Source organism: Trachurus japonicus, chromosome 24 (genome assembly GCF_045865225.1).
Source record: "Trachurus japonicus isolate A0001 chromosome 24, Traja_1.0".
NCBI lineage: Eukaryota > Metazoa > Chordata > Actinopteri > Carangiformes > Carangidae > Trachurus > Trachurus japonicus.
This window is the reverse complement of record NC_140930.1, coordinates 17768942-17794376: the sequence shown is the minus strand read 5'-3', so window position 1 is coordinate 17794376 and position 25435 is coordinate 17768942. Positions and strand designations below refer to the sequence as shown.

The 25435-nt window shown below is 41.1% G+C and overlaps 2 protein-coding genes across 4 annotated transcripts; one reads left to right on the top strand and one right to left on the bottom strand.

The window, feature by feature from the left end:
• Positions 1–326: 326 nt before the first annotated feature.
• Positions 327–18003, bottom strand: kcnh5a (potassium voltage-gated channel, subfamily H (eag-related), member 5a). 3 transcript variants are annotated; one of them, XM_085770267.1, is made up of 12 exons: positions 17879–18003; positions 14262–14385; positions 13980–14086; positions 13768–13896; positions 12970–13088; positions 11359–11751; positions 11178–11270; positions 10466–10895; positions 6481–6680; positions 4986–5238; positions 4630–4826; positions 327–2599 (listed from the first exon to the last, which is right to left on the bottom strand). In XM_085770267.1, the coding sequence occupies exons 2-12, from the start codon at positions 14282–14284 to the stop codon at positions 1445–1447; spliced, it is 3099 nt and encodes a 1032-aa protein (XP_085626393.1). In that variant the 5' UTR covers positions 14285–14385; positions 17879–18003; the 3' UTR covers positions 327–1444. The 3 variants fall into 3 exon arrangements, with proteins under 3 accessions (XP_085626393.1, XP_085626391.1, XP_085626392.1); XM_085770265.1 differs by lacking the exon at positions 17879–18003 and adding an exon at positions 15591–15800 and having other exon boundaries at positions 1262–2599; XM_085770266.1 differs by lacking the exon at positions 17879–18003 and adding an exon at positions 15591–15799 and having other exon boundaries at positions 1262–2599; positions 12970–13085.
• sgpp1a (sphingosine-1-phosphate phosphatase 1a) lies at positions 17482–24496 on the top strand. The gene is made up of 3 exons (XM_085770268.1): positions 17482–18574; positions 21301–21390; positions 22642–24496. The coding sequence occupies exons 1-3, from the start codon at positions 17834–17836 to the stop codon at positions 23191–23193; spliced, it is 1383 nt and encodes a 460-aa protein (XP_085626394.1). The 5' UTR covers positions 17482–17833; the 3' UTR covers positions 23194–24496.
• Positions 24497–25435: the final 939 nt, after the last annotated feature.

Genomic DNA, 25435 nt, shown 5'->3' with positions numbered 1-25435 from the left:
GCAAATATGTGTTGTGTAATGCAATTGTGAAACGTGCTTGTGTCTGCACACACCCCAGCCTGGTCTGTCACTTTTTTGTGTCACAGGAAGCACTTCTGTTGTGTTGTGAGTCAAAACGATGACATTTTTTCTGGCTTTGTAGCACATTTGTGTGCACAGTTATTCCTAAGTTGCAGTGTTTTGAGCTCTCAGGGCCACCGTAACCTCCGTACGCAGTGATAACTTCAACCTCAGAGCCTTTGACTCACGCGTATCAACAGAAACAAACAGTTTTCATGTTGCTGTATCAACAGTCTTTCATAACAGATGAGACTAAACAACAGATTGTGGTCAGGCATCAGTTTCATTATTCACTTCACCGTTGACAGGTTCCTCGAGTGCATGCAAGGTCATTTACGTACCCAAGATAAAATCATTAAACAGTCACATGCTTACATCCTGACAGACCAAAAAAAACAAAAACATCATAAACTAAAACTTTGCAACTTTCTTACAATTTTTTTTATCAACACAGAATAGACAAATAGGTTCATTTAGATTTGCATAGCGAGGTGTGTAGTGACTAATTATTTAAAATCTTCTACAAACATGATTCGCATCACAATTTGATCATACAGGCAGGCAAATACAAAGTAACTAACACCGAAATAAAGACAATGCAATTCAATATCAGAACAAACATACCTGAGCAAGAGGCATAGTTACATGAAGTAAAGGACAATAAGTTCCACTGCTTTCATGTTTAAGGAAAACAAATCTCCAAATAAGGAGAATTAACAATATAAACCTTTAAATTAATTAACTGTCATCACAGCATTCCTGTTTCACATGCATGGTTATAAAGTAAATACACTGATGAAAAAAAAAATCTTCCTGTCCTGTCATTTCATACAGTTTGTTTTCATCCCAGCGACACTGAATGAGGCTTTGTATTGTAAGGCACATGTTCAAGTACCTGACAACTGAGTCATAGAAAGACAGTCCTCAATAAGATAAACTGAACATCCAGGGTGTTTAGTAATGAAAGTTACAGCAGGTGAACTTTCAGAGTAAAAGACCATGAAAATTAAAGTTTTCCACAAAAAAACCTCCATCTTTCCAGTGATGGTCCAGTCAGGCTGAGATGTTTTGACAAAAGTCTTCATGAAAGTATCATGTTCTTATAAAAACATACTAATTTCTTAGTTTTCATGAGTTGTTCCCGTTTCCTCTCGGCTCTTGGAAACGTAGCGTCGTACACAGGAGCATAAAAAGTGCCTCTTAAGTCAAAGTCTGTTAGAAAAATCCCTGGGTTTCTGTAGTGCTAAGGTAACATGGAAGAGGATTTCCACATGCAGTCAAGTGTCTAATGCAAGAAGTTTCTTTGGCAGGCCAGAGTCCAGCAGCAGGACATGCACGGTGACGATAGCTGAGATCAGTCTGTGGGGGGTTTTAATCAGTGAAGTCAAAAAGGCCCGTCGTCTGTTTTAGGAGTGACCGGCCTGGAGGCGGCGACCGAGTCTTGACTTTTGATTCTGGCCTTCGGAGAGGCGGACGGCGGCAGCGAGAGCCTCCTCTTCATCGACAGCAACCTGAGGACCTCTCCCACCTGAGACTCGAGGACCGACATCCGACCGCTCAGGAACTGGATGTCCCCCTTCAGCTCCAGCTTGGCCTCGTGCAGCGTGGCCTGAAGGAGCGCCGGTTCGGACACCGGCTGCACGAAGGAGTGTTTGAGGGAGACCTCGCTGTCGACGCCACCGCCGAGGCTGTGCTCGAATGGGTTTCTCTCCATCGGGCTCTTTTCCATCGGGCTTCGCTCGAAGGAGCTCCTCGAATCTCCTGCTCGGTCGATCCGCAGATCGCTCTTTGTGATGCCGCTGTCGCAGGAGTCCGTTTTGTGCAAGGCGCTTGTTTCTTCGTCCGCTTCTGCGCTGTTGCTGCCTTCTGTGGCCTGAGTTTCTCCGCCTTCCTCAGAGATGCTGATGGCTGCCAGCTGCCCCGAGGACTGAGATCCTTTGGTCCACTCTTCCCCTTTCTGTGTCTGCTTCCCTTGCTCCTCGGGAGCAGGAGGTGCTGGCACGGCAGAGGTGGCGTTCCTAAACTTTGCCCAGCCTCTGGCGCCTCTGGCACCGCCTGGAGCTGCCAGTCCACCTGCACCACCGGGCCTCGCAGGGGGGTTCGCCCTCTGAGTCTCTCCACAAGGCAGCGGTATAGACGCTCCTGCCTCTTGTGTGGAGCTCTGCTCTGACTTTTCATTGAGGACAAACACTTGTGCAGGTGCAGCCATGTTGCCTCCTCCTCCTGCACAGGGCGCGTTGTTCTGCACCGTGGAGCCGTAGTCGGGCTGCAGAGACGACACAGTCTGACTCTGGGTGTAGGAGTTTGAGTCGGAGCGGTGGTGTTGGTGGTGGTGGTGGTGATGGTGGCGCTGTGGCTCCACCTGCACACAGTTTGGACCAACATAGGCGTGAGCCTCCCCCGGTGTTGGAGCGTCTCTTTGCTGCCTGAACCTCTGGAAGAGCTTTCGCACCGGGTGGTCTTCAGGAATGGAGAGAGTCACTTCACTTCTCTGACGCTCCTGCTCCTTCTTCACATCAGAGATCTTTCTGAAGATTATCTGCAAGATGGAGAGTCGGTGTATGAGAACTGTGATGTGGGTTATACTTTGAATTTACAGCAGTGTAACTCTTTTTTTTCTGCCCATCGTGCTCTACTTGGATTCAACAGAACATACATATATAATGTAGCTTTAAAGCAACTATAACCTTCTAGACCCGCTGTGTTTGTTGAAATATTAACGACCTGAAAGCAGCGGTGCACTGGGGAAACAGTTAATGGAGCAATAATGCAATACTGGAGCGATATCCACGCCCAGCCAAGCTCTGTCTCTGAAGACAAGAAAAGTTGTAACAACTCAGCATCTCGCTGTGTTTGCAAACATTTTCAACCTCTGTTGTTTAAGTAATCGCAATTATATATAGGCAGCTCCTAGTTGCCTATGAAACCAACAGGGACATCTTTTCTAAGAACTACAAAAGGCCAGAGTCTTCTGTTTAATAGTTATATCAATGATTCATTCCCCTTGGGAAGGGAAAGGTTTAAAATGTTGATAATGCTGATAAAATAAGATGTGTAATGATTGGCTGACTGATTCCACATGAACACCTCCAGTCTGTGTTCATGTGCAGGTTTAATGCACATTCACTAACACGAAAGTGAACTAAGTATGGCGGGGGTTAAACCTTGAACCTCTGCAGGCATGAGCAGTTTCTGAAGCTGCTCAGATAAATAATAGATGCTTTTCTTATCATTTAATACATTTTAAGTAAAAGCCATACATTTTTGAACAAGTTGCCACGGTTTATTTTGAAATTGTTTAGATTTAGAGCTTCATCACAGAGGATGTGTGTTTTCACTGTAAATGCTTACATAAGGCCTTTTAGACCGGAGCGCCAACAAACTAGAGAAGTCAGCGATGTAAATTTAAAGTTCATACAGTAGTTACTCTTGATAATATAAATCATAATGACACAGAGACCTGTTGTATAACCCTGCGTGTCTCTGTACACACACTCTCACTGTATTGTCTGTGTTTTGCTTTGACAAGCTGAGATGATGCATCCGTTCACTTCCTTCATTAATGCGACTTTTCAGTAAAAATCTCTTTTTCACATCCACTGAATTTCAGAAATATTTCATAAGTTGCCCCTGAACAAAGAGCACAATAAATCACATGTACCCCTCTATCCATTAAGAATTGATATAATGTGTTTCCCATAGGATGATATTACAGAGATATATACTATATAACAGCTTCTGAGACTGGAAAGCAATACATCACCATGCTTTAATGGGATTAAAATGTATAGCCTGGAAAAGATCTATCAAATATTAATCAGTTTCTTAGTTTGGACTATTTTTCATGATGTTTGAGATTGCTCCACTTCATCTCAATATTTGAATGTGTCTCTGTGGCACTATCTGTGTTCAGATTGGTTGCTTATACTTGCTTTCACTACACGACTCTGTCTGCCACCAAACAGGAAAGACTGATGTAGCTTTGATTTGTGGCACAAGTGTAGTATGTCACTGTGTAACCAAAACAGGAAGAAGAGGACAGTGCGTGTGTGTTTTCTCTTTTGGCTTTTTGTTTACAGTAGCTATTTCCAGAGAGCAGAACTGGTGGGTGGTGGAAGAACCAGAGTGAGAGAGAGCACAATACCAACAAGGTGTTTTGCTCTGAGATCAGGAGTATGTGGCTCAAATTAAGATTGTTACTGTTGTTTCTTGTTTTGGACTGAAGCCACAACTGCTGTCACTCACTGCTAAGAGGTACCTTCATATCTGTCTTCATGCTGTCTCTACCTGAAGCACTATGATGTAATTCAGCATTCGGCTTGACATATTTGGTATCTCTTTCTTTAGTTTGTAATGGCCGATCATACATTATAATAATATTTAACTGCATTGTTTGGTTTGACAGTTTTAAAGGGAAACTATGCAAGTGTTGCTAACCCTCCTCTCGGCTATGTGCATTTGTTTTCAACGGAACCAGTGGGAAATCAATCCATCAATTTTTCAAGCAGCAGACATATAATGTTTCATATGAAAACCTAAGAAATGTAAGTGTTTCTGTCTTTTTTTTACCCGTTTTCGTAGATTGCAGGTGAGTATGAGGTTGCGGGAGAACGAGCTGGCGAACGCTGTGTAAAACTCCAGCACCCTCATCAGAGCCTCCCTCCGGATGACGTGCAGGTCGCAGTACGTCAGGGCTCGGACATTTGCACATGCGCGGGCCAGCGTGGTCTCTTTCCAGAACGCATCTCCAAACACGTCACCTTTACCTGGATGGGACATCGTCACAAGGGAAAAGCGGTGACTACAAACAAACAGCTCACGCGTCAGGTAACAGTTACACACTCTGGCATGAGACTGACTGTCTGGTTTTATCACGTTCAGATAAAACTTGTCCTGATCTGTGTCATAATATTGTGTTGCATTACCTAGTATTGCGATGACCTCATCATCCTGGATGACTTCCAGTGACCCAGAGACTACAAAGCAGAGGGTGTCGACACTCTCGCCGATATGGAAGATAAGGTCTCCAGGCGCACAGTGCGTGGTCTGAAACTCCACAGCGAGCGAGCGCAGACAGCCGTCGCTGGCCAGGCGAAACGCAGGGTGGTCGTTGAACACCTGTCTGTTCAGGTGGACGCAGATGTCCGCTCGCATGTCTTTGGGACAAATCTGGAGAACCTGAAGGTGAGATATCACAGACGTTATCATACGGAGGTGTTTCAACATCATATAAAACGACTACACAAACATAAAATATCTGTGTCAATAAAGTTTTATCAGATTTATGTTTTCAGATTTCGGTTATATAAGAGTTGAATAATGTTACATATTTTATCACCTGTTAGAGCCAAGCCAAGAGTTATCATAACAGCTGAATTATCACATGGAAAAGAAAAAATCGGCATCATATTGAAATCATATGAACTGCATTACCCAGCGGGCACTGGGACTTACCAGTTGACCTCTTTGACACATCAAGTTAATCCCACTAGAGTTCATCTATGCTCACACAAAGTTCTCTGAGGCTACTGTAATTAACCAAAATGTGTCCACAGGGATCATAGAGCTGCAGTTTGATAATGAGAGACTATCACAGGCCTCCTCTAATAGAAGTGTAATAAGTCTAATACAGATCTGAAGCCTGATATCAAACAATATCAAATTCATTCTTGGCAAATGAGAAAATAAATTGATAAGATAAAAACCAGTGATATCTCTTTTATGTATAAATTTGTCCACTTCAGGAAACTTTAGGCAAAGTTAGGTAAGATAAAAATCAGCTCCTATCATTACCGTGTTCAAGTTCAAGTATTGAAAATAAGAGCCTTTGATAAATATAAGTTAGTGTGGTGTAAAATCATTTGACACCTATCTCCAGGCTTTTCTTCTTCAGGGTGTCTTGGATGGATGAAAGCGTATTTTTCCCTTTTTAAAATTAAGTATTAAAGTTATTGATTATTACATCTCTCAGCTATCAGTCAGTTATTGCTTCAGCCTGCAGCATAGCACAAATACGACTTAGCCTACTAAGAGTCTGTGATTATGAACTATGTGACGTTGACTGTCTAGAAGTGCAAAAGATCCAGTTTCAGTGTGTGTCAGCGAGTGCACTAAATCTTCTGTTGACCTTTGAAGTTTACATCACAGTTTTCACCTTTCACCCAGTCCATACATGCTGTTCACTAATGAAACGTGTTCACTATAGGCCACTATAGATCAGTATCAGTTGTGATAACCCTATAGGAATAAACTACAATGACCCACATACAAGTTCACCTTACAAAATAATGGCACTATATAGATTAACGTACACTGCACTGTGGATTATTATTATTTTAAAGTTATTTGCTTAATACCTGGATGTTTAATAAAATTAATGTTCGTACTATCACTGGTAACCATAACTACTACATATGATACCTTATCTGTGTCGATGCCCTTGGACATGGCCCAAGCAGAGACGATGAAGTCCATGACTCTCTCACTCAGGCCTTTGGGAACCTGGTAAAGTTTGAGGAAGTCGCGCACGTTGTTGAGCATCTCATGGTAGCGGTTGGTGTTGGTGTACATCTGCTGGAAGATGGTGGTGACGTTTCCGAAGATGGTGGCGTAAAGCAGAGCTGAAGCAAAAAGAGAGAATAAAATATAGCGTCAGATACTGCAGCGGTAATGCAGTTTCACATTGATGAACAGGGCAGATTTACATGCAGAGGGATTTAATTTAGGAAATCACTTGTGATCATTAGGATTTCAGATCAAACTTGAGTTCATGGTTCAGTGTCCTCAGCTTTTTATATCAGTCTGTGGTCTCACCCACTATTTAAGTTGCAGAACACATGCTCACAATCTCCTCTTCTGTCTTAAAGTCTTTAAATATACAAAATAGCATTGCACATAACTTATACCCTCAGAGACATAAATCTTTCATTTGAATTTACACCAAACATGGGATGAATTTGATGAACCATGAAAATTATAAATTTTAATCTTTCTTGGAAACCCCTAAGGTGCAAATTAAATGATGATTTTAATGTGTGTTTTGAATGGTTTTTTAACCCCTTAATAATCCTGCAGACATGTAAATCATTCAAATGCTATAATTTGACACAATCCATGATCCATAATTCATGTATTGATTATCCCATTATTACAATAAAATTACCTTAACAATCATCATTGTTAATAAAAAAAAAAATAATAATAATCATAAAAAGTAGTTTTAAGATACAAATTAATTGATGGTTTGTAATATTTATTGCTAAGTGTTAATGGGGCCTCTTAAAGACCTGTAATAAAAGCATATAATCCTTTTAAAATATGCAAATAAATTGATAATATTTTCATACATCAATTTGCGCCTAGGATTCAGATGAATAGACTGTATACTGTATAATGATCAAAAAAATAAATAATAAAAATTGCATTTAAAGAGACAGAAAAATGAATAAAACTACCATAAAATAAATACGGTAGTAATGTTTTCATTAAGCTATAAGTGCTTCATGTTTTAATGCAAACGCTGCGATTATGTTGAATAACTTCCTTCACTGCACTTCATTATAATAATGTATACTACAGCTGACAATACAGCTCTCATTTAGGTTAACGTGTACACAGCCACATATACACAATGAGTGGTCTTAATAATATAATTCCTAACGCACATTTCCTCAGTGGGAGCACTGCTCTGCCGCGCTGCAGTGACCTCAAAGAGTCAGTCAGTATCTCTTATCCTGAGGTTTTATCCACTCAAGAGGAAAAGAGTCGTCTCCAGTCGTCACAGCAGGATCACAGAGGTTAGGATACATATCTAACGTGATGGCTCATTGTCCATTTACTACACTGGAGCCTGCGGGCGAACTCTGCATCTCCTCTCCTCCTCTCTCCTCTCACATAATGACTGTATCCGTGGCAGGAGATTTATCGGCCGTAATTGTACACGACACTGCAGTGTGACTGAGTGATCTTCGTGATCGAGACGCCACCAGAGTAATGGGTGTTTACTTTTGGGAAGTACGAACCTTTAAGCGTGGCTGTCAGATTGTGTTCCCCTCACTGTTTTTATTGCATCACTTTCCATGCTGTTTTAAAGGAGTGGGTCAAAGGTCAGCACACGAAGGCGAGCAGTGACAGAGGAACTGTAAGAAGAGGCTGACAGTGGAGACCCTGACACTGAAGGTGAAGCTCTTACTGTAACTGCAGCGAGTGGTGACACCTAAAAATAGACACTTCTATTTTTGTGAAGACGTTCACACTCAGTTATATCAGGATGATTTAACTCACTGTTTCATTTATCATAGCCTCACTCAGTTATTTTTATGAATGAAGCTGATATTAATGAATCTCATGTTCATCACTCCTGAAATTACCATGATATTGTAAGACTAAATGTTTATACTGTGTCACACAACATGCCAAGGTATATAACACATCAGTACTAAGTTCATTTCACACAAAAACTTCAATACCATAAATATACATTTATATAGCTTTACAATTAGATAAAGAAGCCAAATAACATAAAATGTTTGTTATACTTTTCTTTTCTTTTTTTATTCTCTCCAGTATTTCTACATAGAGCATTAGGAATAATACAATATAAAAAAAATGCAAAAAATATTTGATGCCTGAGTTCAAACAAATAATTTGAAGCAGAAAAGCAGTTAATAATAATTTTAGCAGTGGTGAATTTACACATAGACACTGCTGTTTTAATAAAGGCCAGTGATGACCAACCTTCAGACAGACACACACAGAGCAGGCTTGGCGCCGAACATGTCACTTTTTGTTATCGACAAAGCCGAGTCCTGAGCTCTCCCTAGTTCTTCGAGCACTGAGACTGCAGCGAAATGTGAATTACATGAGCGAGAGTCAAGGGAGCCTGTGAATTACCTAATACTACATACTGTTGAATGTACAGGACTATTTCTGGATTGTATTTATTTATACAAGACTCTTTCAGCAATCAAAATTAAATGACAGAATTAACTGTTCTTTTCTTGATTTATTACAAATATAATGCCGGTTTAATTGCTGAGTCGATATGAAAACATCAATTTGCATCTCAGATAAATAAATAAAGTAAATTTATCAATTTATATCCATGTCCAATATTCATGATCTAAAACAGAAACTTCACTGATATCATTACTGTTGAATTTCACTTATCGTCTGTGATGATCCTCACAGCCTCTCTACCATATGTTGCTCGAGTGCAGCTGTTGGATCGCCAGCAGGGCTGCGCGAGCACATTATCTTGTTTGCATGCAAGTAAAAGGCATCCAGATTGTTTCGGCTCCTGCGAGGTTCTTCTGCCGTGTTATGAATGGATGAGTGAGATGAAAACAGCATCAAAGGATTGTACGCTTCGTTTGGTGTGGAGTGATGGGGAGACTGAGCTGAAGGGTGGCTACTGCTATGTAGCTGCTGATCAGGCATATTGTACTAATGAAGGACATGTTACTGCATTTGTTCCATTTGCATATAACTGAACGTTTATCCCACTTTACTCGCAGATTACCAGGCATGTTTACACCATCACATTGTGGTAGCCTGTCAGCCACAAGTTAAGCTAATTATTTCAAAGCCAAATTACTCATAATAGTAATGATTTGTTTTCTCTTGACTTGGGAGTTGGTATAGTATTTAACGTATGCCACTGGCTTAATGCTAATAATCGTTAAAATACCAGAGTCCAACTGGAAAGGTGTGGTATCTGTCAGCACAGTCAAAACTGTGATCTAATATTTTCATTTTTTATGTTATGAATCCATGTTTCACCACATATACAGTCTGGGCTTCATACTGTATGGATCAGAGGCAAGAGTGAAGCTGCTGTTCTTTTGTCCTCTACTCAGATTTATTTGGACTGTCAAGGTTGGGGTTTGATTCCAGTCTGTTCACTGAAGGAGAAACACTGTGGTCACTTTGATTTAAGCTGTTGACTTGAATTCCCATTGTCCACTGGCAATTGATGATGAATTTACAGTTTGTGTTATTGTCAGTGGTTTAGAGGGAAAAGGGAGAGGCTGGGAGCCTTGTGTTAACTGGAGGCTGTTTAAATGTGAACGTGGAAAGTGCGCGTTTGTATCTATACAAATTGTATCTCTTCGATGCCTGTGTGAGTTTGCTGCAGTTTTTATAATGGCATATCCATCTACTGCTCCATTAAACACCACAACTGGTCCCAGCAGCAGTAATGTGAGCAGTACACTGTTATGTAATATCCAATAGTAGGTTTGTTGTTTTCTCTTATGTGATATAAAAAAAGATTAAACTTTTGTAATAATAATAAAACAAATCAACCAAAACAATGTAAAAACATTGACCTTATTAGATATTTAGAAAATACTTAAATTTCATTAAAGTGTGGAATAAATAGTGAAGGTGGTGCTTGAGTACTTACAGCCCACCATCATCATGGCCACTGAGAAAATCTTCTCGCCATCTGTGGTCGGAGCGATGTTTCCAAACCCGATGGTGGTGAGACTCGTCATGGTGAAGTAAAGCGAGGAGATGTACAGCGTGTCCTTGTTGGGACCACCTTCCCACTGGCCCGTGCCGGTGGTGTTGTAGCGGTATGGAGTTCCTATACTCAAAGCCAGCTGGTAGAGCCAGCTGTCCGTCTTTATGGTGTTGGTGGTCTCATCGATGACCTCGTAGTCCCCGATGCTGTACCAGATGCAGGCCAGCCAGTGGGCCACCAGGCCGAACACACAGACCAGTAGGACCAGAACGGCTGCACCATACTCCAGGTAGTGGTCCAGCTTACGAGCTACTCGGCCCAGACGCAGCAGGCGGATCACCTTCAGGGAACTGAAGAGGCTGCTGAGACCCTACAGAAAAACACATTTCAGTGTTCACAAGGTTTTCCTCTGTAGATTCAGACTAGAGAATGGACCTAAAGTAATATGTCTGTTCTGACACGTTTTGAATACATTAAGAATAAAGAAATTAGATGTTAACAAGTCAACTAGTGAGTGCAGGTGCTGGCTTATTGAGCAAACAGACTCAAGAGTGGTTTCAATCAACTCATTTGTTCCCAGAAAAAAAAGGAAATTAGTCTGTTTTCCAAATGACAAACTGTCCCTTTAGAAGGAAAATATGTATTTCCTTACTGGAAGTAAAGAGTCTTCAAGAGTCTTCGTTGCATTCCTGTGGAAATTTGACTCCCGTAGATGAGTTGTCGGAGCTGTGGATGTGATGACGTCCTTCAAAGAGACAATTGTACAGTAATAAATGAATCCCATTCAAATCTCTCATCAAAGAATACATCTGAAAATCATAAATATCACTCACCTCATCTACATGTTCAAAGGCGTTGATGACATCATACGGCAGACAGGACAGAAGATCGATGACAAACCACGTCTTCAGGTAATTCATTCGTATCAGCTTTGCGTCTGAAATGACCTCTCCAGCGGGACCTACAAAGGTTGTGTGGAAGTTCAGCACGATGTCAACCAGGAAGATGATGTCTACCACGCTGTCCAGCACCAGCCAGGCCAAGTTGTTTTGCTTGGTCTTAAAGGAGACGTTATAGGGAACCATGATGGCAGTGTAGAAGGTGAGGATGAGGATGACCCAGTCCCAAGTGGTCTTGAAGGTGCAGTAATGGAGAATAATGTGAGGAGGCGTCTTGGGGGCCTCTTGTTTGTACTGAGGGAGAATGTCTGATCCCAGCTGCAGAGCCTGTCATTCAGACAGAAGATTCAGCATCATCAGCAAATAAGCGTATAAAGGTTTGTATCTTCTTTAGAAATAAATCACAGTTTGTGTTTTCTAGATTTCCCAGATGCCCTGAGAAGATAGTTAACATTTCTGTTTTCAATCTGTGTGGTCTGGCCTGTAGATGTTTAAAGAGGAACTATGCAGTTTGGCACCTTAAAATGATAGTTCAGCTTTTTTGAAGTAGAGTTGTATGAGGTACAAATGGCCATTAATACACCAGTTCAAGAGTACGATATGAAGTAAAAATTTACAATGCATCAGCTGGTCGGGAAAAAAAGTTTGTTTATCTGGAACTAATCAACTCATTCAGTTAGTACTCCTCCACACAGGCAGGCTCCGCGATGCGCTGTATCACTGTGTGGAAGAGGCGGAGTGATCCAGCGCGTCGCAGAGCCTGCCTTTTAATCGTCCCTCATTCACAACAGCAGTGCGATGCGCCGGTGTTTCTCAGCGGGGGGAGCAAAGACCTTTCTACTGCAGATATTATACTTAATGGCCATTTGTACCTCATACAACCCCACTTCAAAAAAGCTTAACTATCCCTTTAATTAAACATCTTCGGAGTCATTGTGATAGTTAAATGACTTAAATGACAAAGCCCGGTAATCCATAAGGTGGAGGGAGGAGGGTTAGGAGTGAGTTTTTACGACAAAGGGTGCAAAATATGCACACACCACACAGTTTATTCACACACCATGCACATATAGTACACAGCACAACATCCCTCCGTAACAACTCTGAAACTATCGGTGGAGCTCCGTAGAGAAAAAAGTGACCAAAACAGCAAAAAAGCGACCGTACCTGCATAGTTCCCCTTTAAATGCAAAGATCATTAACCCTCAAAGCACAGCCTGCCTTGTTACTGCTTTGCAAGTCTACTTTGGCTAAATTAATTTTGAAATTTTGTGTTTTTTCCTCATTCAAAAAAGTTGTTTTCTCTGCATGATTGTTGAACATTGATTGACTCCAAGAAGAATCCATTTGACTGTATGCTGTTAAACTTCTCAAGCACTTTTACCTTGAAATCTGACTGAAATTCTGAGCGTATTTGCCCCTTTAAATTCAAAACCTATGGCCTATTTTTCCAGATCTTATATTTCTAAGTGACTTTCCTGATTGAACTTGAGTTATTTTCTTTGACATTTAAAAATTCAACAACCTCATTCAGACCGTACCTACCTCAGCCAGTCTGGACGGCTTGTGGCTGACCTCAGTTTTGCTAAGTGGCGCTAACTGCTGCACCAGGTTGCGGTTGTTGGTCAGTGCCCGCGTCAGTCTGGCAAACTTTGTCCATCCTTCTCCAAGATAGAAACACAGATACTTTTTCTTTATTATACTGCGCGACATGATATCCAAGACCTCTAAAATCTTAAGTTTGCCACTTATGTGGAAGAAATTATATCATTAAGTCATTTTTACGGCACATAAAGTTGTACCAGAAGGCATCACCCCTGCAGACTTTTAAATCCACAGTTTAAACTGAATTTCTTGGGCATATTGTTCCTCTAAAGAGTGATACAGTAGGACATATAAGCTCCTTGGTGTATTTTCACTGTAAAGCCAGTCAGCAGTTTTCCATGCGCTGGGAAACACTTGTGTTAAAGTGGACTGACATCTCTTCATTTCTTCTGTATACAAGCAGTATTTTCATACAGTCACCATCCCCATGTGGTCTGAGTGTCCTTTGTTTCTGCTTGATGTATGTGAGAGACTTAGTTGCGCATTGAATCCCCAGGCACATGGCACTGCGGAGACCCACAGAGACCAGTGTTCACTGACCCGCACACACAGCACCTGGACAGTTGTACGTTACATATCAGGGAAACAAAAACGTCTCTTAAGTCATGTGCTTAATATTTTGGCTGCGCTGCCTCCCAAATGGTCATATCAAGTATATTTGAGCTCTGAGACCAACGGGTGGACTTATTGAGACAATTGCAAGTGTAGTTAAACAGTGAATAGAAAATTAACTCTCACCTTTTGTCGCCTCGTCTTCAATTGGCTGTTTGAAAAGTGTAATGTCTCTGAATGTACAGAGAAAAAGCACCACTTGGTCATTTTCATTTCTGATTGGAGCAACCTGCATGTAAAGCCATATCGGTGTTCCTGCGGGAAAAGAGAAGAAAAATCATTCATTTTATGCACCTAATGTTTTCACTGACTACAAGTGACTCAGCAGTGATACTCACTATTCTTTGAATAGAGCAGCACCTCATAGAAATTGGACTCATAGTTGTCAAAGGTTTGTCTGATTTTGTCTCTAGTCTTCTTATCAGTCAGTTCCCCGTACATGAAACTACAAAATAAGAGCGAAACAAAGCAGGAATCAAAAAGGAGAAACAAAGGCAGATAATCAAAGACAGATATTATTCATTTTAATATGTTCTTTAAATAGATGCTACAGTTGTTGTGAATTAACAATCCACTGGAGCTTCACATTCCTGTCGTGATATGACAAAGGCCCATCTTACTTGCACGTGCTGCTCCTGTGCATGACCTCAGCTCTGTGGTAACCAGACAGCTTGCAGAATCCATCATTGCTGTAAACGACGGGCCACTCCACGATCTGTGCATTTCCCAGCAGGAAACTGGTTTCTGCAACAAAAACAGAAAAATAGCACTGAAAAGCATGAAAAATAAAATTGCAGGTTAATAATAACACACCTGCAGGAAATCCCAATAAGAAAATAATTGTTAAAATCTCACATTTTGATGTTTTTTATTTAAAGTTGCTTAACAACTTTGTGAGGAAACTAATGTGAATCTCTACCTGAAATATTTAGTGCAATTATTAAAATCTCTATACAGAAAACTCTCCAATGACATTTAAATAACCCTATGTAAACAAGGGGCAAATATCATGAATATTTAAAACAGCAGTAGTAATAAGACGAGTCAGTGGGTAGAAACAGTTGTAGATAAGATGTTTATGTTCCACCCTTAATGTTAATTAAATATTAACGCAGAGCAGCAAAGTTCTCCAGCTTCACAGCAGTTTGAAGCCTCCAGAGAAAAGAGTGAGGACATTGTCTCCAAGTAAAAATACATAGTCACCAGAAAAGCAGCTAAAGCACCTGCAGATTCATCTTCGAAAATAGAGCTTAGGTCATCATCACCCACAGAGAAAATCTGCTGACTACACAATATTGTAGACAATAACTTTACAGACTTTACCTCCATGTTGCAGGATCTTTCATCACACCAACATGCATCTTCATTTATACTAAAAAAAAACCAGTCTCACACTCATTCACTCTAATGTGTGTTTTAGACTGTCGGTTTTGCACAGATAAATAGGTTATAGTTCTTGAAAACATTACAGCAACAATACACCACTCAGCAGGTCATGGGCACCTGCAGTGATACAGTACAATGCAGCAGAGTGCAACTGAGTCAAAAACACAAATTAAATTACAGCCTACAAGCCCTAAATGAAAGATAAAAAGGTTTTTCATGAAGTGAAATTCCGCTTCAGTTGTACACAAATTATCAAACAAACAAAATCATTTCAGGGATTAAAAAAATATGCAAATATGTAGGCTAAACTAATAAATTAATATCCTTATCCTTCTAATTTCATTTTTTTAATAATGGGATTTTGCACATGGTATTTTCTTTTTTCAGTGCATATTATTCATTGTTGGGTATAGCTTTAAAAATGCAAATTATAAAGATGAGTTAGATGAAGCTTTTCCCCATTAATTGGCATATAAATAACATTATAGGTTTACTTTAGCATCCCAGTGACATGTCAGAACAACATCCAGTCATTACTGTTTCTCTTGCAGATGAAAACTCACCGCTGGAGCGCCGGACAATATTTTCCAGAAAAGTGTTTTGCGGGGCCACCAGTCCTCTCTTGCCCCCATGCATTATGAGGGTTCAGGACTGAAACTCGCTGCTGCTCGGTGGTCGTCCTCACGTTGACTGCCCCTCAGCTGTGAGCCCGAGAGCAGCGTGGATCGACACCGTCGAGTTAACTATGCTTAACGTGAATGTCCGGGCCAGAGTTTCCAAAATAAAAGCAGCGTATTGTCGATAGAGATGCCTTATTCATCTGTTATTTGGAAATGACATCAGTCTCAGTAATAATGATCATCATCAGAACAGTCGCATATGTAGTTACGATTAGGATTAGGATCATATGATTATGAGGAGTAAGAGGAGGAGGGTAGTGTGGCACTATTATTTTGAAGGTAAGACAACTTACTTCCGGTGTTATTCTGATATTTTTTGTTTCTGACTCCTCATCTGTGAAATTTGTGTTGAATTTATGAAATATGTATTTTTTTTTAAAAAAATATAGAGATAATCATGTGAATAATAATCTGATACTGAGTGGCAAAATATATTACTTTCTAAAGTAGACTATAATTCAAATATTACAGGTCTACTGCACCAGCATAAGAGAATAAATTAAAATGGAACTGATGGTGCTTAAACACAGTTTTGAGGCATAGGCAGTTCAATTGTTTATTTCTATTTTATGCATTTTTATGTAGCGCACATTTAAACAAATATCCTCAGAGAAAGAAAAACAAGGAGTCCTCATAGCGTGATCCAGGAGACAGGGGGACAGCTTATAAATCCAGAGGGAAACTGTTCTCTGTGATGCCTTGAAAAACCTAATTGTCAGGCACAGGAAAAACTGAGTGCAAGTGTAGGAGTCAATGGGAATTTGGTGCTTTTTAAAAGTCAGTGTGGTCACACCAAATATGAATATGATTTACGTTGTCATCATTCATAAAAACATTTATGTACTTGTAGTGCCTAAATAGTCCCACATTACAATTTATATTCACTTCATTTTGATGAGAAATGATTTGTAGGCTATAATGTTTTATGGCTTGTGCGTAGATTTATAGTTTGAGGCGTCAATATTCTGGCAATGTCCAACCATGAGCAAGTTCAAACAGTGACACAAACACATGGTATTCACCAGGTATACAGGGAAGAGGGGTGTGACCAACACTAGGGTTCTCACATTATGTTTATGTACTTGTTATTTATTCTATTTATTTTTTATTGTCGACACAGGAAACGATATTGTTGTTTGTTTGTTTGTGTTGAGGGTAAAAGAAAAGAAAGGACACACAGGAAGTAGGCTAAACAAGTACTGAAGTACTAAGTGGACTTCATTGTATTGCAACGTTGTATTGACTGCAGTGCTTTAAATGTGTCATATTACTCCATGGGCGTAATTAATGGGGGGATTAAGGGGGTTATAACCCCCCAGAAAATCAAATCCAGCCAATATAATATTGAATAATCACATAATTGCAGTAAATAAAAAATATCTAGCAGCTGGTATGAAGAAGTTTTTACTGTTTTAATTTCATTTGCAAGCAACCAAAAGTAGGATGCCACAGAATCAATGTGCTGGAAGGAATACCATACTGATACTAATATGGGAATGCCAAAATAAAGAGGTAAATTAGCCATGTCCTTTTCTAAAAGTTAATGATTTTGCACTCTTCACCCAAACCGAGATATATGCTGACTTTTTTGCTTTAGAAAAATCCTTTTATGGGCAGAGATCGTTCAGAGATCATTCATTCAATATTTATCCACCGTGTGTGTGTTCACCACATGTCCAGCAGGGGGCGACACCTGCGGCTCTCCACCGTGGATGGACCGACAGGAAATGGCAGCAGCAGAAGAAGCAGCAGCAGCAGGAGCGTGAACAGGGCGCAGGGCTGAGCGTCAGTCTGCGGAGCAGCGGATCTGTGTTTCCGTCAAGTAATGGTTAACTCTAACGGACTTTGGATGCTGTCGTCCAGAACTTCTACGTCGGTGTACAAAGTCGGTGTTTTGAGCGTGCGGTTGCCGGGTAGAGTTCAGGTGTAAGTAGCTGCTCCTCCGCTGTGTTGTGTTGTTTAGTTGACGGAGTAAATGCGTCGGCCGCCGAGCTGCACTTCTTCTCCTTAGAGCTCAGTCGACGAACATGAACTCCATCTTTACGCAGACAGCAGCAGCAGAGTCGTGTGTTGTAAACTAAACAAAAAACAAAAAACAAAAAACAAAAACCTCGCTGTGTGAAGTCATGGCCAACGACTTTGTGAAGTCGTTTGTGCAGATGTGCAATTACCTCCAGCAGCCCTGCCATGTCGCGAGGTTTCAGCAGCTGTGCGGCGTCAGAGGGACGTTTCCGGACAAATCCTCCACCACCACCAAGCCGGAGAGCGGACAGCCGGACCCGGACTGTCCCGGGCTGAGGAGGAGGGTCCCGGGCTCGGATGTCGGACTCGGGAACGGAGCGGCTGTGGATGCCGCGGCGGCTCCGCGGGTTAACGGGATGCAGGGTGATGCTACCGTTAGGCCCGACGGTTCATCATCACCATCATCATCCCCATCAGCGGCGGCGGCGGCGGCGGGAGCGGATGATGAGGAAGCCGACTCGGACACCGTCAGAGCCAAACCGCTCCGGAGAAACTCCCTGACCGGCGACGTGGGTCAGGAGTTCCTGATCCACAACAAGTTCCTCTTCTACCTGTTCACGTTCGGGACTGAGCTCGGCAACGAGATGTTCTTCATCGTCTTCTTCCCCTTCCTCTTCTGGAACATCGACCCCCTGGTCAGCCGGAGGCTCATCGTGGTCTGGGCCTGGAACCTGTTCGTGGGCCAGTCCACCAAGGACATGGTCCGCTGGTCCCGGCCGGCCTCGCCGCCCGTGGTGAAGGTGGAGGTCTTCTACAACTCCGAGTACAGCATGCCCTCCACGCACGCCATGACGGGCACGGCCATACCTTTCTGTCTCTTCATGCTGACCTACGGGCGCTGGGAGGTGAGCGGTGTTATTAAATGTCCTGCAGCACGACAGTTAAAAAAGTAGTAGCTATGGCAACTAACCAAGTTCCAACCAGTAGCTATGGCAACTAACCAAGTTCCAAGCAACGGGAGCAAAGGGGTCACCTAACCCAGACCTCCAGGGGTAAACTTTTATTTTGTAGGAATACGTTCAGTTCAGTTCAGTTCAGGTTTATTTATATAGCACGTTTAAAAACAACCATTGTTGACCAAAGTGCTGTACAAGTCATATCAGACACATAATATCAAACACATTCAGACTCCAGATCCATACGCATGCACAAATACACAGTTCCACAGCATAGGCTACATAGCTGAGTTTCCCATATTAACCCACATTGAAGGCCAGCGAGAAAAAGTACGGTAGGTCTTGAGCAAAGACTTGAATTGCACAACATCTTCAGCAGATTTTATGTGTCTCGGAAGCTTGTTCCACCGCAAAAGCTCTGTCACCTCTAGTTTTGCATCTTGTTCTAGGGACCCCCAGGAGAAGCTTATTTGCTGATCTTGTTTCTCTGGGTGCAACTTAAAAGGTCACATAAATAGGGTGGGGCTAGGCCATTTAAGATCTTAAAAACAAACAATAAAATCTTTAAATCAATCCTAAATTTAACAGGAAGCCAGTGTAGTGAGGCTAAAACTGGTGTTTTATCTGGTGGTTCCATCCCTTAAATGTGAATATTCACTTTTTCCCATATGAAATATCTTTGGGTTTTTTGGGGGGGAAACAAAAAATGTATTAAGCATCAGGTAATCAACAAACTATCCAATCCAACTTTATTTGTTGAGCACTTTAAAAAGCATCCACAGTGGACGAAAGTGCTACACAGAATAATAGACATAACAGCTCACATAAGGCATACAATTATATATAAATACAAATTAATAAATTAAAAGACATTGAAAACAATAATAGCCGTACAATAAAAACAATAAAATAAGATCAAATAAAACTAATTATAATCTTGCCTTGGAGTCCAATGCTTAAAGTGAACATTGTCCTCTAAGGAAATTATTCTAAAGAGGCAGTAAAGCCGCCCACGTCCATTTCATCCCCTCTCCTTTCAAATTAGTCTGTACACTGACTTAACAATAGCCACGTTTAAAGAATACAATCAGTAGGAGGAAAGGGAGTGGGGGGAATTGGAGGTGGGGGCACAATGGAGTTTTCAGGCCTCCTCCACCACTTTCCCTAGACTATTATTGTGTTATGGCAACTGCAAAATGTGGAAGTAGAAATGTGTTATTACAGAGAACTGGTACCAGCCACAGTCTGATACGTCTGAATTCACAATGCGCTGCACGTGCTCTCCTTCTTGTTCTTCTTTTTTCTTTTTCTTCGTGTTCTTCTTTTTCTTGCTTTTTAACATCAACATCAAGAGGCTGGTCTGAGAAAAGATCAGAGTTTAGGAGGTATACAGAGCATATGACATTTATCGGCAGGCACCCCACGGTGCCAAAATGAGGGTCAGTGGGTCAGATTGGCCAAAGGATTGAAAAAAGCACAGACTTAAATCCCTGTTAATCCTTGTAGCCCGGTCCTTTATGAGGCACAAGAGCCCAGTCCAAATAATTAAATGAGGCTAAATACATTTAGTCTTTGTAATAACTGATGCTTGCAGATGTTGACAACAAACATTTTTCTGTTTCAGCAGACTGTAAGGACGTGACAGGAAAAATACAGGAGAAAAGACACAGAAGGAATTGTGAGTTTTAGAGGATGGGAAAGTACTAAATGAGGTTTTAGTGATTGTTTTGAATTGGCAGTAGAGCAAATAAACAGAATAAAACAGTCACATATAGGAGGATATGAATATTTTTTGGATAAGATGGAGGAAAGAGTGATGGGACGGTTACTGAGAAAGAGCGAGAGAAGAGTGGAGGGTGGTATCACCCAGGTCAGAGCTCAAAGCCACAAAACTTCTTCTACTGATATGACATGCAGCGGTTGGATTTTCCAACACCAGCAGAGAGATAAAACTACTCAACTGTATGAAAACAGGCAGAGAGAGACACAAAGGATGTAACAGACAGACAGGGCAGGGGTTGTTGGTGAGAGGGTGTGGGGGGGGGGGGGGGTCACCGCCAGGAAGGAAGAGCTAAACACCACAAATGGTTTGTATGCAGTCGTAGCCATGCGGGGGATGCAATGCAGCTGGACGGTCTGAACCGCCTGAACTCTTACCCAGTGTCATCAAGTTTCCTCCGGTGTCGTGACTCTCAAGGCCGAGACACCGAGGCACTCAGAAGGCAGAGGTTACTGAAGGTTAGAGGAGATAAGATGCAAACTATTAACAGCCACCGGGGCGGGAGGACGACTCCAAGAGTTCACTAAAAGGCATTCAAAGACACTGTGCCTATGCAGTGACCTTTGCCTGGATACATTCTGAGAATGATATCAGTGAGTTTTCTAGAAAATGGACTATGTACTGTGGTTTTTTGAAACCTTATATTTCCTGCATGCATTGCCTGCATCTATTGAAATTAAGTGTCAATTCCCTGCAAGGGGCGGTGCTGCTGGAGTATCTGGGTTACACTTCACTCATGGTCAGCAGGATGTGAATAGTGAATAGTCCTCTAAAATGGCTCCTCCAGGAACGTGTGTTGGTGGTGGTGGTTGTATTTTTCAAAGCATCATCTTCAGATTCATTTGTAAAATCTGTAGTTTCTCAAAAACCTAATTCTTTCTGCTCTCTCCCACAGTACACCTTCCTGTTTGGCTTCAGTGTGGCTCTCAGCTGGAGCGTCCTGGTCTGTGTGAGCAGAGTCTACATGGGGATGCATTCTATCCTGGTGAGCACGTTAAATAAATCATGTCAAAAACAAACCAACAATCCCACTACACTAATATAAGAGTTAAATCAATAGTTTGCAGTCCAGTTCAGGATGGTAAGAGACGGTAAGAGACTTTAGGAAAACAAAATGCACTTAAGGCACCATTGGTCCTAAATAATACAAAATGATACACATCTTGGATGATTGTAAATTCTGGCATGACTCCAGTACCTGATGTTGCACTGATGATAATAAAGTCTTTCGGTAACACTTTATAATAAGTGCACACTATTAGGCACTAGTTAACTATGAAATACTGAATTCATCATATATAACACATGAATACTCAGTCTTGCATATATTATGGAGCCCTCCCTCCCCACCCTCAGCCAGCACCAGGCTTATCGGTCTTTTGAACACATTGGTGCATATTTGAGATTTCTGTGTGAGAGGAGTCGTCAGACCAGTTGTTAAAAATAGGATTCAGCAAAGACACAAAACAAACTCCTGTGAAAAGTTTTTCAGTCTTCACCTGTAGCTCTCACTATATGACATTAAGGCGTCAGAGGAAAAGATGACACTTTTTCTGGTTACCTGCTGTAAAAAGGGATAAAAACCTGCATGATTACCGAACACAATAACTTGTTTTGAAGTACAAACTAATAACACAAGCACTAGATAAACACACTCAATTCCAAAGCTAGTTGGCCTTTTCATTAATTTGCCCTTTTTTTCCCACACATTTAGAAATATAAAAATGACAATATGAATGTGTGTCGTGTACGCTAATGACCCCGTTATTCCAGCTGATAACAGAGCAGACACACAAAGGTATAATGACGGTCATGATGGAAAGTTGCGGGTAATCAGAACCAATAAACTCACTGAAGCCAACAGATAAAGTCAGATTAGATTCTGTGGTAGGGCAACTGCTGTTTGGAGGCATTGTTTATGTTGTCCAGTAGTAACACCTTCAGCAGGTCATCATGACCTTCAGGAAAAAGCTGCTGCTTACTGTAAGTGAAATGCCCCGGTGGAAAGTGTCATTTGGTGTCACCTACAGGTTGTTTGCTGATGATGCACAAAGACTTCGGACTGAGTGATGGTGTTAGTAGCCATTTTAGTTAGAACTTTATTATGTCATAAAGCACTTAATGAATCATAAACATTGCATGGATGACCGTAGGTGCATCAAACACGTGAATATAAAGCTATTAGAAAAGAGTTCGTGCAGAGTTTATAATAACTTGTGCTGTGTGTCTGTTACAGGAGGTAATCACTGGATTCCTGTACAGCCTCCTCATTCTCGCCTTCTTCCAGCCACTTTTGGACAAGATCGACACCTTCTACATGATGGGCCGCTACGCTCCGCTCGTGATCATCGTGTCACACGTGAGCCTCGGACTCGTAGCTTTCACCCTGGATTCCTGGAGCACGTCACGGGGCGACACAGCTCAGGCCCTGGGCACCGGCGCGGGAGCCGCTTTGGCTACCCACGTGAACTATCAGCTGGGGCTGCTGCTGGATCCGCCGCTGTCCGCACTCCCTCTAACTTTACCATCAGTCAGCATCGGCCTGGTGGTCCGCTCCCTGCTGCGCTTCCTCATCGGAGTCGCTGTCCTCCTCGTCACGAGGATGGTTATGAAAGCAGTGACTATTCCGTTCTTATGTCGACTGTTCGGGCTGCCCTCGGATGACGTAAGACGAGCGAGGCAGCACATGAGAGTAGAGTTGCCATACCGATACATTGTCTACAGTGTTGTGGGTTTTAGTTGCGTCTCTGTGGTCCCCTTCCTCTTCAGTATCTTCAACCTTGCCTGAGTGTGTTGTTGAAACAGTCGATGCACTGCTGACATGTTCATCTACACGGTGAAGGCAAACAGCACTTAATAACATGCAGGTAAATGCTTGAGAGAATTTAAAAGACTTAAAGGATTCATCTGATTATATTCTATATTTTTCTTTGCTATTAATGTCAACAAATCCCAGACCAAATTTAACAATGAATGTATCTTAATACTAACAAGTATTGTGTATGTAGCCAAAGCCTGACATGGCCTATCCATCCCACACAGCTCCATTGTCGTCCAAATGCTATGAAGATGCATCAGTGAGCCACACAGCTGCACTGAGTGACATGTTTATTCATTACAATAAAAAGAATCACTCTAGTTTATTTTGATGTAATCCAACATGTGCAGTTGTAAATGCATTAATCTGTGGTTAAAACTAGTCCCTGACAAATGAGCTGTGACTGGATACAAATTGCAGAGCCTGGCTGTTTTAGGAAATTATTTAGGGTTTTAAAAAAAAGTGTAGAGTATATATTTGTGATTATTTTAAAGCTTTAAATCTGCACTGGGAGAAGTTGAAAAGTATCGTGAGACAAACTAACACGGCGTTGGTTTTGACTTTTTCGTTTGGATTTGTTTTCAAGCTCAAAAATATAGAATATGACCTGGTTCATCCTTTAAAATCCTCCTGTGGTCGACACATTCAAGTGTTAACTGGAACTTTGCATACATATATACAAAACATGCCAGGTATACTGTAACGATGCTTGTGTTCATTTTTGGGGAGAATAAGTTGTACATTTTCATGGTTTGATTTAAATAAAAAACATAATATGTTATCAGAGAATTACATACGCTAAGAATAAACTAAACCACGAATCAGTGTGAAGGCAGTTCATGTATCATTTGTTGCCATGCTTAAATGCAAAACAACCTGGAGGCGGTAAAATAGTCGAAGTATTAAAGCTCACAGGTATCAGGGTAGTTGGTGATCTATATAAATCTGGGAGATTTTTTTTGTCAATGTGCAGGTTTGTTGTGTTATTACTGTTTTTCTACCATCGTCAGCATTATCTTGTCGCCTTCTTTTTGTACATTTCTTGTGCTGCAGTCCTAATTTTGGCACAAATGTCAACCAGGTGTTCTCCTAAATAATCATTTAAAAGTATAGAACTAAGAAAAGTAAATATTTTTGATAAATTATTTTATCATTTGAACTATCTTGACCTGAAATGATGCTCCAGAGAGAATAAATATAAATATATTATTACAAGGAATTTGAGAGGCATTTCAGCTGTGCTTGTACTACAGTATATAAAACACTGACTCTAGCACTTGTCTAAACATTGTAATTGTTGTTTTTACCAGATGTTAAGTTGTGATAATGGTTTTCTCTAATGTCCATCTCAGATTATGAATCCCAGACTCATTTCAACAGTACTCATGGAATATTTATAGATCTAATATTTCCATCAACACTCATCCTTTTTTCTGTTATGCAAGGACTGTAACTGAAAAAAATAAAATAATCTAAGAAAAGAGAGGAAAACGTTTTGAATGCATGTTATTTTCAGAATTGAAGTCTAACCAGTGCATCAGTAGTTGTAGACCATTACGTATTCTACTTTTATCTCAGTTCTCAGACAAAAAAAAAAGAAACAGATTTCAGATAAAGAGAATCGCTGCAACAGCTCTATGCTTGCTGTCTGCTCTGATTTTTTGATAGCTCAAAATACAAGAGGTCAGTAGTTTAGCAAGCAAGGTTGCGTTTTTACCTCCTACGCCCAAATACCACACTCAACCTTTGAGCAGCTTAGATAAGGAGTCTGTACTGTCTTTATAAACTGAACTTTGGTTGATGGCCCGTTTTTGGTATCTAAATCCAAAGAATTCACTGTCACAATGCCTGACTGTCCCTGAGCCTCCCTCGTCACCAGTATTACTTTAATAAGTACACAAAAAAGTTTGCCTTTAGATTTCAAGCAGTACTGACGAAAGCATGGTTCACAAGAATTTATTTTTTTGTGACATACTGTAGTTGTGAAACAGTATTCCAGCTCTATTTTTTTTTAAAGTAGGCCTCTCTTCAAGGTGGGCTTTTCTCCCATGCACCCTAAATCACTAATAGCTACTAATAGATCTCTTTTAAAGACCCATGTCCATTAATCCTATTAGTGATAGTACCAGACACCAGATAGACAGACTAAACAAACTTAAATTGTATAATATAATTGACTGATATCTTGTTGCAGTAATTTCTTGGTTTAAGA

Coding starts and splice junctions, on each gene's coding strand:
- kcnh5a (XM_085770265.1), bottom strand. CDS start 15,663: ATGCATGGGGGCAAGAGAGGACTGGTGGCCCCGCAAAACACTTTTCTG. Junction 14,087..14,261: donor CACAGGAGCAGCACGTGCAA/GTAAGATGGGCC, acceptor CTTATTTTGTAG/TTTCATGTACGGGGAACTGA. Junction 6,681..10,465: donor GGCCATGATGATGGTGGGCT/GTAAGTACTCAA, acceptor TTTTTGCTTCAG/CTCTGCTTTACGCCACCATC.
- sgpp1a (XM_085770268.1), top strand. CDS start 17,834: ATGGCCAACGACTTTGTGAAGTCGTTTGTGCAGATGTGCAATTACCTC. Junction 18,575..21,300: donor TGACCTACGGGCGCTGGGAG/GTGAGCGGTGTT, acceptor TCTCTCCCACAG/TACACCTTCCTGTTTGGCTT. Junction 21,391..22,641: donor TGGGGATGCATTCTATCCTG/GTGAGCACGTTA, acceptor TGTCTGTTACAG/GAGGTAATCACTGGATTCCT.